General features: G+C 39.2%; 1 protein-coding gene and 1 long non-coding RNA gene across 4 annotated transcripts in view; one reads left to right on the top strand and one right to left on the bottom strand.

Annotated features, from left to right (window-relative positions):
* Positions 1-5,717: 5,717 nt before the first annotated feature.
* On the top strand, positions 5,718-6,853 carry LOC108257083 (uncharacterized). Its single transcript, XR_001810410.3, has 3 exons — positions 5,718-6,133; positions 6,227-6,416; positions 6,583-6,853. It is a non-coding gene; the product is annotated as an uncharacterized LOC108257083 (long non-coding RNA).
* Positions 6,854-6,906: 53 nt separating this feature from the next.
* The window catches only part of LOC108256679 (cilia- and flagella-associated protein 57), a 19,452-nt gene continuing 12,223 nt past the window's right edge, over positions 6,907-14,135 (bottom strand). For 2 of the 3 annotated variants that reach the window (XM_017453815.3, XM_017453796.2), the window contains exons 12-23: positions 13,209-13,370; positions 12,730-12,885; positions 12,382-12,475; positions 12,013-12,182; positions 11,466-11,639; positions 11,150-11,317; positions 10,738-10,926; positions 10,490-10,597; positions 10,180-10,311; positions 9,937-10,077; positions 8,377-8,473; positions 6,912-7,965 (exon numbers count right to left, since the gene is read on the bottom strand). In XM_017453815.3, the coding sequence (XP_017309304.1) occupies positions 7,820-7,965; positions 8,377-8,473; positions 9,937-10,077; positions 10,180-10,311; positions 10,490-10,597; positions 10,738-10,926; positions 11,150-11,317; positions 11,466-11,639; positions 12,013-12,182; positions 12,382-12,475; positions 12,730-12,885; positions 13,209-13,370 (1,737 nt within the window). In that variant the 3' untranslated portion in view covers positions 6,912-7,819. Of the gene's footprint in view, positions 7,966-8,376; positions 8,474-9,936; positions 10,078-10,179; positions 10,312-10,489; positions 10,598-10,737; positions 10,927-11,149; positions 11,318-11,465; positions 11,640-12,012; positions 12,183-12,381; positions 12,476-12,729; positions 12,886-13,208; positions 13,371-14,135 lie in introns of all 3 variants that reach the window. The other variant, XM_017453806.2, reaches the window with a different exon arrangement.

The following is a 14,135-nucleotide window of genomic DNA, read 5'->3' as shown; positions in this document are numbered from 1 at the left end:
CGTTTGAGGATGCCCCACAGATGCTCGATAGAGTTTATGTCTGGAGACATGCTCGGCCAGTCCATCACCTTCACCCTCAGCTTCTTTAGCAAGGCAGTGGTTGTCTTGGAGGTGTGTTTGGGGTCGTTATCATGCTGGAATACTGCATACTGATCATGCTCTGCTTCAGTATGTCACAGTACATGTTGGCATTCATGGTTCCGTCAATGAACTGTAGCTCCCCAGTGCCGGCAGCACTCATGCAGCCCCAGACCATGACGCTCCCACCACCATGCTTGACTGTAAGCAAGAACACTTCAAGCCGGAGGACTTTGACAGGACAGGTCAGACTGTCAGGATTAGAGATGGAGCTAAACCACCTGTCAGTTCTCCAAATAGTAGGTGTTTCGATGGGCTTTAATGATTTAATAGCTTGTCATCAAATCGTGGCTTGTTGTATTATTATTATTATTATTATTATTATTATTATTATTATTATTATCACATAAATGTTTTAGGACTATAACTGTAATTGTCTGTTTTGGAGTATATCTGTATCCTTTTATTGCTAATAATATATAGAAAGCAGACTGACTGCCAGTGTGTCACTATTTGGTTTGTCTTTGCCGATTTTGTTCCATTTTGGCGCAATGATGTTCAATTATTAGTACTTAAAGATGCACTAAAGATGAAAGAGCTTTGTTAACAGAATTCTGACCTGGAGGACAAGAAAAGCTAAAAGATGGGGTTGAAGGCAGAAAAATCCATTTCCATAATAAAACAAACTTTATGCACATTTCATGTCCATTAAATTATATTACGTTAGGGACATCTCAGCATTTATTAACTAAGAAAAATAAGCCAAATCTATGCTTGACAAGCATGAGTTTTCACAATTCCTTATGACAATGAATTATTTTCCAAGTCTAACTATCGAGATTCGAAGTAACTGGAGACAGAACTATTTTTGTATGCCATGTAGATCATAAACCATTGAAATCGTTTTGGAATGTAAACGGCATTGTGCTATTTATCCATAAAAACCACAGCTCCCCCGGTTACTTCTATTCGTTTATAGGGCAGTCTTGCCCGGATCAATATGCCGGACACGTTTGCATATCCCAGCAATGGGCCAAAGCGGTCGGCGTCTATGTACGTCTTTGGTTTTTATTTATATAGAAAAGCAAAACGACAGTGGGGGTGGTGCCGTGGGGGGCAAGGGTAATCGGTGTATGGCCAAACAGGACACCATGTAACACTGACTACCGCAGCAAGCCTAACTCTTTGTAAATATATGATGCCTTTTTTGCAACTATCTGTCTCATATTAGCTCACCTTTTTTCAAACATGTTGATATGGAAGCTGTCACTTTAGAAAATTTAGAAAAAGGGCAGGGCCTCAAGCCCACAGATCCCCCCCCACACACCTTCTGCACGTCCCTGCTTACCCCAAGGTTGTGTGCAGAGACCGATGGTGAGATCACAAGATTCTGATGTGGGAATGAATCACCTGGGATGAACAGCAGTTCAATTTTGCTGGGATTAAGTTTCAGCTGCCATCCATGATGAGTGGTCAACATCTGAGCAGAAACATGAGTGTCACCCCAAAGAGATTCCTAGTATAACTCCCGGTGTGATTCCTAATATGACTCCCCGCATGATTCCTTATATGACTCCCAGTATGATTCCTAATACGACTCGCAATTTGATTCCGAATATGAATCCCAGCATGAATCCTATTATAAATCCCAGTATGATTCCTAATATGACTCGCAATGTGATTCCGAATATGAATCCTAGCATGATTCCTATTATGAATCCCAGTATGATTACTAGTATGACTACCAGTATGATTTGTAATATGACACCCCAAATAGATTCCTAATATGACTCCCAATATGATTCCTAGTATGACTCCCACTATTATTCCTAATATGACTCCTAGTATGTTTCCTAATATGACTCCCAGTATGATTCCTAGTATGACTCCTTGTATGACTCCAAATATGACACCCCAAAGAGATTCCTAATGTGACTCCCAATGTGATTCCGAATGACTCCCAGCATGATTCCTAATATGACTCCCAATATGATTCCTGATATGACTTCCAGTATGATTCCTAATATGAATCCCAATATGATTCCTAGTATGACTCCCAGTATGATTCCTAATATGACACCCTGAAGAGATTCCTAAAATGACTCCCAGAATGATTCCTAATTTGACTCCCAGTATGATTCCTAATATTCAATTCAATTCAATTCAATTTTATTTGTATAGCGCTTTTTACAATAGACATTGTCTCAAAGCAGCTTTACAGAAATATCAACATGGTATACAGATATTAAAGGTGCGAATTTATCCCAACTGAGCAAGCCACTGAGTGGCGACGGTGGCAAGGAAAAACTCCCTAAGATGTTTTAAGAGGAAGAAACCTTGAGAGGAACCCGACTCAGAAGGGAACCCATCCTCATCTGGGTAACAACAGATATTGTGAAAAAGTTCATTATGGATTTATATGAAGTCTGTATGGCGTTAGGAGCAGCCGTAATCCCAGCAGTCTGGAATTAAAGAAGATTTGAGCTCCATCCAGAGGCAGAAAGGATCTGGATCTCTAGTATCTCCATAAATTCGTGTGGGGCTCGGCGAAAGGAGAGAGGGAGAAAAAAGATAATTATGACTGCGAAGTAGTAGAACAGAATCTAGTCAGGGTAGGCTTGAGTAAACAAATACGTTTTAAGCCTAGACTTAAACACTGAGACTGTGTCTGAGTCCTGAACACTAATAGGAAGACTGTTCCATAACTGTGGGGGTCTATAAGAGAAAGCTAATATGACACACCGAATAGATTCCTAATATGACTCCCATCATGATTCCTAATATGAATCCCTGCATGATTCCTAATATGAATCCCAGCAGGATTCCTAATATGAATCCCAATATGACTCCAAATATGACACCCCGAAGAGATTCCTAATATGACTCGCAGTATGATTCATAATGACACCCCAAAGAGATTACTAATTTCACCAAGTATTTTATTCCCCTTATAACAGAGCTTTTGTTACTTAGAAAGCATCCTAAAGAATTAACAATCTAAAGACTTCACAGTCACCATGGTGATTGTTCACCATATCAAGTCTTTATCTGTTGAATTTTCTATAACAGTAGCTCTGACAGTAGTAGCAGCAAATCACAGGTTTACTGATCTGACAATACCGTACTTAATTTTTGTACTTTACCATGACTTTCTAATAGACAAACTAGTGCGTTCACACATACAGCGATTTTATTGCTGCAAGTTGCCAGATGCTGTACTATGAAGTCGACAATAGGCGTCATAAAGGCATGATAAAGGTGATCAGATGAACGTTATTTGTGGACTTTGAAATCTGGATGTAGATTTAGATGTCTAATGAGCAATAATCTGTAGACCGACTGTAGTAGCAGCATTATGGCACAAGATGTCGCTACTTAGCAGATTTGCCATAGCTCTATAATCAATGAATAAGTAAATAAATAAACTATTTTTTTAAACAATCATTTTCAGCTCTTTAAACTGTAATAAATCAAATAAATGTTAATAATTACAATTATACTGGTGTGATTATTCTTTTCTATATCTTATATATATATATATATATATATATATATATATATATATATATATATATATATATATATATATATATATATATATATAATCTTTTTCATAGTGAGTCATGATCATCATTCATGACCAACCTCTAAGTGCTCCTCAGCTCACACATGGTAAATGTGTCTTTATTACTTCCTGTCTAGGGAAACACACTTGCTGGTGAATATACAGATGGACATTACAGCTTTGTCCTAAACACTAGAAATGTGTGTTAAAATTATTGAAGCTAAAACTTCAGCTTATACCCAGTTTTGCACTTAATGTACTCACTAAAGTCACATGATCTAATTAAATTATTATGAGTAGTGTAGTGCTATGTTTGTTTGTTTTAGATTTATAAGAATTTGAATTCAAAAGGAAGATTTGTCACATTTGGCTGATGAAAAAGACCTTTTCAGAAATGAGAAATGACACCAGGGCCCTACAGTGCAACCATTTCACTTGCATTTGCGACTGAAAAGTACTTTGAGCGACTGTGAATAAATATTTATTCGCACCGGTGCGAGTGACCTGTTCAGAGTTGTATAATACAATCAGAATAAAAACTACAGGCAGTCCAAAATGCATCTACACTGCACAACAGTTACTTTCACACTGCTTTTCATCACCTCAGTCAACCGAACAAGTGTGGAAATACTGCAGAGAAGCCATTATGATGAAGAGTAACACTGTACATCATCTGCTTCTCTCAACCTCCCGATCTCACAAACCGCCGTCTTTTATTGATCCTGCTCGTGTAGATACAGCGGTAAATTAATAATAATGTTAACGCTACAAGGTGGGTTTAATTCAAACTTCTTTATTAAATAATTCCTCACCAATCATAATCAAGATTAGCAACTGTTCAGTCTGTAAACATACAGTACACTGCCTTCTACGCCCTCCTTCACTAACTCTAATACACAACTCTATTCTCTTTATTTAAATGGAAATGGACGTTTATAGTGATATCTGGCAACCCTGAGTTTAAATTCAGCGTTGCCAAAAATCACTAGAAAAATCAACACAGTTTCCATGTTTTGATTTAATCCCCTCAAAAACACAATATTATCAGCAGACATGGACACTGTACTGGGGAAACCCATCTAAAACCGATAAACAAACAAAAATAAAACTACTCAAATGTAAAGACAGAAAATGTGCTTAGTTACATATAAATCATTTAATATAAAAAATAGATATTATAATAACTTCATAAAATGATAAATGAAATAATGTTTAATTACTATGGGTGGCATTTCATATCAATTTGACATTAAGCTTAGTTCGCTATTTATTTATTTTTTATATATAAAAAAATATTCACAGTGCCATCTGCACACATTTCATTTTACATCCTGGGCCCATAACCTGTTGTTATGTGAAGAGATGGCGGGCAATCATTTAAATGGAACTTAAATGAATTTACTTAATCACCGTGACACATGGTAGCACATGTATTACACAACTTTCCTAACGAGAGAGAGAAAAACGTATCATAGAAAAAGGACAACTCTCAGAACATGACCACCCTCTAGTGGCTGGTATAAACATTACAGTCATACAAACGAGCTTGAAACAACCTTATATCACTTGTTGCTTATATTCTGTTTAACATAAATCAGACTATTCTGGTAATAGTGTTTGTATTCCAACAGTAATATCCTGGACCTGACTTGTGGCTCCTGGACAAAAATAAAGAAGCAAATGTCAGACACCAAACATTTGGTGATTGTACTTTGGGGAAGAAACATTTATGTGTGTAGTATCTATTTCTCTATCAGTGTAGTGGTTGAATGCTTAAGTTGTTTTAAAAAGGTCATGGATGTAACCAATTGTAGAAAAACTATAAGGAGTGTTAGAAAAATGGGCAAAACTAGATTAGAAATACACATTCAGATCCAGGCAGATTCAGCAATCCTCCTTTTATTTTTTATCCAAAGACAGGAGACTTCAAATTTCACATGAAAGTCACAAACAAGAACATGTACAGCAGTCTTCTCACACAAAACAGGATGCTACACATAGGAAATAAAATACACGTACACTCAAAATATTATTAGCATGATTAGCCCTCAGGAATTTGAGCTAGAGCTGTGAAGCTGCTTTGTGATCGTTAAAAGTTGAATCAAATAAGAGCGGAAAAGAGTCGACTCATCTGTGAGTGACTCATCACTAAAATTCAGTAAACTTGGCGTAAGAAATGGACGCATCTGAGCACGTAGAAGATGCTACGTAACTCATTTATCACGTAATAGGACGCAGCAAAGCAATTCTGTTCTAGTAGTTTTGGAAAGTTACTTTCTTTCTAAACCATATCTACAGTGTCCTATTAAGTAGCTTGAATTTGTTTAAAACTATTATTGTTATTATTATTATTTCATACCCGTCTTAATGACCTGACACCTTCTTGTGTGCGCGTGCACGCTTACTAAGACACTGCTGAGTCAAAACAAACCTTGCCAGCTCTTTAACTATAAAGGTTTTACTTTCTTAAAGTTTCCACATTGCCATACGGTGCGTTTTACCTTCACAATGCGATGTGGTACCAGTGCAGTATCTTTTTCAACTAATGTTCAACTAAGTAATGTTTTCTTTTTCTCGTTCCAGAAAGCTTGCACGAACGCTGCAATGGCTTCTGGTGGATCTTCACCACAAGTCCAGCCTTGCCACATCTTTGGTGTGTGCAAAGGGGTAAGGAACAACTTACTGTTTCAAGCTGAGGAAACGATGACTTTCCCAAGTGGAAACCACTGTGTCCGCTACCACGTCCTTCAGAGACGGACCAAGTTCATTCACGGTAAGCCTGCTGAGAGCATTACTTCCCGTAGAACCTTTTTTAAAATGACCTAAACGTTGTACTTATAATGTTGTACTGTAATTATTATGATAAGCTTAGATTTTTAATCTCCACTGATATGTTTTGTTATTTTGACATTCAGTCCTAATCAGACGTTACCCCACAGGTGTGAAGGGAAGCATGAAGGCCCTGGCTTTAAGCCCCGACCGGCGCTACCTGGCCGTGTCAGAGAGCGATAAATGATAGTACATGATATAAGAGAATTTCCTTTCAGTTTCTAAGCGAATAAAACAGAGATGAATTCAAAACTTGTGTTCATTTGTGTCTTAATTAGAACGTGCACAGGTGGATCTAGTGTACTCGTGTGTGTGTGTGTGTGTCTGTGTGTCAGAACATCCTCTCGAGGAACATCACCGTGTGTCAAAAAGACACCCGTGTGAAAGCACCCCATATATGCAGCAATCAGTTTTTTGTCATTATTTTCTCCGCAGTTTGCTCTCGTCAGTTCCCACCCACACATCACAGCAAAACACACTGAGCCAAAAGACACAGCTGCAAAATTACGATTTGTTCTGGTCTGGACCAAGGAAACAATACAAAATAAAATGGTGGAAATGATACACAACACAAGCATCTGTTGATTTCATTTATTTCTATATTATTTCCATCACCTTCTGATGGCCAAGGGTAGTGTCAAATACCTGGATATCCTCTAATGCAGAGACCTCCCACAAAATCTTTATTTTTCTCCAATTCACCTTGCGCTGCACCGTATGTACACCGTATGTACCCTTGTTGTTCTGTCCACCTTGTTGTTCTGGCATCCATGTGGAACCATCCACGGCAATCTTTATCATCAATGTCTGGTACGAGCCTGCGGCTCACTCCAGTTTCCCCTCACACCCACCTGAGCTATAAGCTTCATCAAGCCTAGAACATTACTCCCCCGCAGTGGCTTTTCACAGTCTCCCCAATGGCTGGCCTGTACTGGCTAGTAGCACCACTAGTTAGTAAGACTGGAGAATAAGGACAGCCAACAGTACACCCAATGCCTCTGTATTTATCTTCTGTGAGTCCTCGGAGACTACGATTTACGCCCCTTTAGCGGAGTCCTCCCGAGCCATACTGCTGGACTCTGGAGTTGATGCCATCAAGGAACGCCGGGTCATTACGACTCACTGCATTTAGGGAAGCCTAAATGATATCTCAGTGTCCAAACCCCTCCCTACAACCCCCACCCATCCACCCACCGCTCAGTGTCCAAACCCTACTGCTTGCCCAAGTAAAACAAGGAGGGACTCATTAGGCACTCTATCACTGTCAGATCTCGGCTTGCACGCGTCCCCACACTAGACTACTGTATATCCAAGTACTAGACACCTCCCTGGCGATCATCTGGTCTTCTATGTGGTGTTAATGGGTGGAAATCTGACATGGTCCGATGCAAAAACTTGGCCTCGTCTCATATTCAGGGGATTCCTTGTTAGCCTCTGGTTTACTGACAACTGAAGCCTGGACTCTCCCGGTGGGATCACAGAGGATGCTGCTGCTGAAATAAAAAGAAAGTGCATATGCTTCTTAAGTGCTTTAAACCAGGTGAAGACATTTTAGGCATGTCCAGAGTGCTGTACCTCACTGTAGCGGATTTCAAAAATGACTAAAGTCTTGTGCATGACGCTCTAATGAAATTTAAATGAATTAAAACCAGATTCTAAGGCTGTTACAAAATACTTGGAGGTGTGTGCTCATGCATCTTATATACTATTTATATATAGTTTTTCTTATTATGAGCCTGAGGTGTTTTAACTGTATGTATGTTATGCATTGTAAACATTTTTAATATAACTCAACATGCTGAATGACCACAGGCTTTCCCCCCCAAAGCTACTTTCTACAATTATGGAAGGAAATAAGAAAAAAGTGTATAATAAAAGATATTCGTCTCTCTTCTGTTACTTACTGTCGTCACACTGCACATTCTTCCTTTTGAGGCTGTTCAGTAGTTGCTCGTGCATTAATTTCTGCTCATAGAGCTGATTAATCAGAAAGCCACGCTCCTGCACAGATGGAAAACATGTCAAAGTATCTATTTCTATACGGTTTTAATAATTCTAAGTCTACGCATTTAGTTCTAGAAAGACGCAAAAATATCTACCAATAAAACATCAAATTAAAGCTTGAAATTAGTAAACTGTCTACAAAGAGGTTTAATTATATCATGTTTGGTTTATTTAAGATATTTTCACATGCTAAGAGGTAATTTATGGTGATGCTGCAGCGGCTGTCAGCATGGGATGGTCCTGAATATTCTGAAAGATGGCATGATTTTGATTTCAACGGTATGTTGTTATTATACAGTGCTACTAAACTCTCAGTTCTGATTGGTCAAAAGGTGTGGATTTAACAGTAGCTCGTTCAGTAGTTATGGAGTTCTAAGGTTTATATTAAATGTGCTAATTTTAATGCATTATGATTTTTTAACAGCTTGCATGGGCTGGTATGGCATTTGTTCCATATAAATAAAAATAAAAAAAAGCTAAAAAAAGAATAAAGATTGAAGTCTTTGGCCTGAATTGTAAGCGTCATGTCTGGAGGAAACCAGGCACCAGTCATCACCTGGCAAATACCATCCCTACAGTGAAGCATGGTGGTGGCAGTATCATGCTGTGGGGATGTGTTTCAGTAGCAGGAACTGGGGGACTAGTCAGGATCGAGGAAAAGATGAACGCAGCAATGTACAGAGACATCCTTGATGAAAACCTGCTCCAGATGAAGGTTCATCTTCCAACAGGACAATGACCCTGAGCACACAGCCAAGATAACAAAGGAGTGGCTGCAGGACAACTCTGTGAATGTCCCTGAGTGGCCCAGCCAGAGCCCAGACTTGAACCCGATCGAACATCTCTGGAGAGATCTGAAAATGGCTGTGCACCGACACTCCCCATCCAACCTGATGGAGCTTGAGAGCTCCTGCAAAGAAGAATGGGAGAAACTGCCCAAAAATAGGTGTGCCAAGCTTGTAGCATCATACTCAAAAAGACTTGAGGCTGTGATTGGTGCCAAAGATGCTTCAACAAAGTATTGAGCAAAGGCTGCTCATGTACATGTGTTTTTTTTTGTTTTGTTTTTTTTTAATAAATTTGCAAAGATTTCAAACAAACTTCTTTCATGTTGTCATTATGGGGTATTGTTTCTAGAATTTTGAAGAAAATAATGAATTTAATCCATTTTGGAATAAGGCTGTAACATAACAAAATGTGGGAAAAGTGAAGCGCTGTGAATACTTTCCAGATGCACCGTGTGTATATACACACACACACAAAATATTTAAAACACCCCTACATTCCTCAGATGAACACAGAAGCTAGTGTAGTAAGCACGCCCCCTCATGGAGAACTCTATTAGCTATTTAGAGTGAGTCAGTGACTGAGTGACAGACAGACAAACTGGATCCCTGGGGTGCTTCACACTTTAAAAACTTGAATCAGGCAAAAAAACATTGACAAGAAATCATCCTTACCTTCACCAACTTGGAGTATCTATCTTTCTCAAGCTTCATATCTCTAACATGCTTTGCCTTCTCTTGCGCTAAGATCGTGTGGAAGTCTTTAAAGTACCTGGTTTCCTCTTCCGTGACCTCAGCATTCACTCCGATTGTCCCCTAGCACAGTCATCACATTCAGTTTGGTATAAGCATACGAGGCTGTGTACTCTCTGTGTTTATATGTGTGTGTGTGCGTGTGTGTGTGTGTATTATTCTCACATCTTGTGTATGGATATGGCGTGTATGGAGCTCTATGAAGTTCTGCTTCAGCCTCATTGGCTCCTGGATGAATCGTGCGCAGCTGCGGATGTCATCCTTCATCTTTTGCACCACCATATTGATGTTTCTGACCTGTGGAAACAACGACATTAGAAACAATGGTACCTGTGATAAAACTGTAATGCTTATTAACCATATCACCAACAATATGAGTAATAACTACATGCCGAATCCTGGCAATGGAATAGCAGAGGACACATTAGCGAAGAAATGATTCATTATAAACAAAACATATCGTGGTGAAACAAACCCTCTGTCTCTCTGTGAACAATTCTGTGTTGTTTGATTTCAGCTTTTCCTTCAGGTCATAGATGATATCCTCATTCTTCCTGTTGTTTAGCGCCAGCTCGGCAGCAGCCTAAAATAACAACATCCTCTGATCAGCTTGTCATTAATAATAATAATAATAATTATAATAATAATAATAATAATAAAGCAGTAGTACCCGTCATTTGCTGTATAAAATCTGACATAGTGTTATACTGTTAAATTCCTTACCTCGTCTAACATTTCTTTCTTCTCCTGTATTTCTTTCTCAAGTCGTTGGATTTTGCTCCTTTCTTTGTAGCTCTTTTTCTCTTCACCCTTTTTATGCCAGAAGATCATCTGGACCAGTTCTTCCTGCTTGTCTTCCAAGCTCATGTCCTCATTTTGAAGCATGTGCTGGAGTTCTTCAATGAAGCATGTCTGCAGGAACAGAACTTCTTATTTATTGTATTAGGTCAATCTGTCTTCATTTATTAATGGCTGTACAGATATCTTATTCTAAATTTATACCACACACAAATATGTATACTGCAACATAAACAGAAAATTACACCACAAAACATGCTGTAAAGTGTGAATAACTGAATGCTTGCCAAAAAGCACTTGTAGTGTTAGCAGTGTGGGTGTGTAGTGTGAACTTCACCTGGTCATCAATGGTCTTGTTTTTCTCCTCCTTCTTCTTATTCAAAGCCTCGATGCGTTCTGTCGCATCATCGAGTTGGTCCTTCAGTTTCTGCATGTTCTCCTTCAGCCGACGGATCGTGTCTTCCTGATCTTCCATCATGCGCTTCATTTTCAAGTACCGCGATATCTTAAAACAAACACATGCAAGTATTACTTACACTGTGTGTGTGTGTTTGTGTGTGCGCAATTACATCATGATTGACAGTGCTGGTGTTGACAAAGATTTTAAAACGTATCAAGCTGCAATGATTTTTAAGAAAACCTAAAACACTCACATTTTTCTCCATGAGTTTCAGTTCATGCTCAGCCTTCAGCCTGCCATCCTTCTCCAACTGGAGATCATGTTCGTAGTTGCGGCAGAGTTCCATGACCTCAGATTCAGCCACCTCCTTAATCCTTACCTGCTTCTCCTCAAAGTTCTTCACTTCCTGCTCCAACTCGGCCCGTAGCTGTAAAATGGAGATGGACAAGGAGATGCACATTACAGTGTAAACTCCAAACGTACTAATCCCAAGGCTAGACTGAAAACGGATCCCAATTCCCCACATAGTGGACTTTATAAACAGAGCTGGTCCACATATGCAACAAGTATATCAGTGTCTAATAGTAGGATTTTGAGGTTACAATAAAGTCAACTATTCCTTAAATATTAATGGTAACTGTACCTCAGCTTCATCCACAAAAACAGGCTAAACTAGCTAGATACAGATAACAATAATGATCTTCCGTGGTCTGGAGCAGATCCAGATCAGGAAGGAACAAATGAAGAAAACAGGAGCATCCATGCAAACAGTGAGCACTTCAGCGGTATGGCTTCCTTACCTCCCGCAGCTTGGCTTCATAGGCCTGTTTCATGTCCTCCATGGCACAGAGGTGGCTGTCTTCAGCATTGCGCAGCTTCTTCGCATGGTTCTTCTCCATCATCTGCATTTTCTGCTGCAGCTCATGGTACAGCTCGTCCTGGTCAAGCAGGCCCTCGAAGCGGCTTTGCTCTGGGAACAAAATTAGCCATGCATTTTAAATGGTGTACTATTGTAGTGCAGGAAGGAGCAGTCTAGAAATTAATGGTTATATTTTTATAATAAATTGTTCTAATGCAGCGGAGCTTTCAAGTGCAATTTCAGGTGACCCAAACTCTATGTTAAAGTATAAACAAGCCATTCTATGCTGACATATAGTGAGTGTATTTACTTTGATCCTCCAGCTGCTTGGCGTGTTCTTCCTTCAACTCGGTCAGCGCCTTTTGGTGAGAATCCTTCTGGTCCTCCCTCTCAGTGTTCAGCACCTACAGTGACATATACAACATTTTTAATTGAATTATTCATCAACATCACCTTGTACTCATTTGTCACCTGTTACTCAACAATACAATAAAATCAGAGACAAACTGATTTAAGAAGACTTCATATAAAAATGATATGGCTATATGTTGTGATGTCTAATGTGTGAAATCAACCTAATAACTGATCATTATCAACTGTCCTAGTCTAACTAATGAAGCCCTAAAGATTAAATCAGCCTCAGATTTCAAGTCCTGACCTGAATTTGGTCTTTCAAAGCTTTCATCTGCTGGCGATAACCCTGAAAAAAACTTTTCATCTTTATGGTGTATTCCATATCCTTCCAATTCAGCTTGCATTGCAGATCCAACTTCAGCCACTCGGTGTGGGACGTGAGCTCACATATAGTCTGGTCCTGGATGAACACAAAAAAAATCAGAGGCTGGACATCGATGCATAGTTTCAGGATGACAATTTGACAGTTTTTATTCTGCAGCTGTATGGCTATAAAATATGAAGAGGTGGCCTGGGTCAGTGGCACATGCAGGGCTCCACAGTGTTGCAACAGTATGGCTAACACAGTAGTGTAGTACTGTACAGTATTTTTCAAACAAAATCACAGGTATCTGTTAATACGCTCGTTCGAATACGGGATGGTTTCTATAGTAACTAATGAGAACAAAACTCACTGCGGCAATGTGAAAGTTTCTAAATTGTATAGCTCATAGTCATATTAACCTTTTCCTCAAGTTCCTCCTTTGTACAGAGGACCTCATCAGCATGCTCCATTTCTTTGATCCACTTCAGCGTTTTTCCCTCTGGGTCAGTGATTGTCCAGATGAGGAGGGAGCCGTCCTCTGAGGCCGTCAGAAGATACTGATCACCAGGCGTGACGACCATCTGCTCACACGATGAAAGAAAAAAGTTCATTAAAGCAACAAGAACAGATATAAGCATCATTAGCTCACTCGGTCAGGAGGAAGCACACACAGCCAAGGAAATAACAGACTCACTCATTGTGTTCTCTGTCGTTTCCTTGACCGTTATTTTCTGATATCACGATGCTTCTTTGGTCATTAACTCTTACAATGCACATCATTATCTACGGTGTATATATATATATATATATATATATATATATATATATATATATATATATATATATATATATATATATATACACACATATATATACATATACATATACATACATACACACACACACACACACACACACACACACACACACACACACAGTATCTCACAAAAGTGAGTACACCCCTCACATTTTTGTAAATATTTGATTATATCTTTTCATGTGACAACACTGAAGAAATGACACTTTGCTGCAATGTAAAGTAGTGAGTGTACAGCTTGTGTAACAGTGTAAATTTTCTGTCCCCTAAAAATAACTCAACACAAGGCCATTAATGTCCAAACCGCTGGCAACAAAAGTGAGTACACCCCTAAGTGAAAATGTCCAAATTGGGCCCAAAGTGTCAATATGTTGTGTGGCCACCATTATTTTCCAGCACTGCCTTAACCCTCTAGGGTATAGAGTTCACCAGATCTTCACAGGTTGCCACTGCGGTCCTCTTCCATTACTCCATTACAACATCACGGAGCTGGTGGATGTTAGAGAACTTGTGCTCCTCCACCTTCCGT

This window comes from Ictalurus punctatus, chromosome 2 (assembly GCF_001660625.3).
Source record: "Ictalurus punctatus breed USDA103 chromosome 2, Coco_2.0, whole genome shotgun sequence".
Classification (NCBI taxonomy): Eukaryota; Metazoa; Chordata; class Actinopteri; order Siluriformes; family Ictaluridae; genus Ictalurus; species Ictalurus punctatus.
Note: the sequence above shows the minus strand (reverse complement) of the source record. Positions and strands in the feature narration are given on the sequence as shown.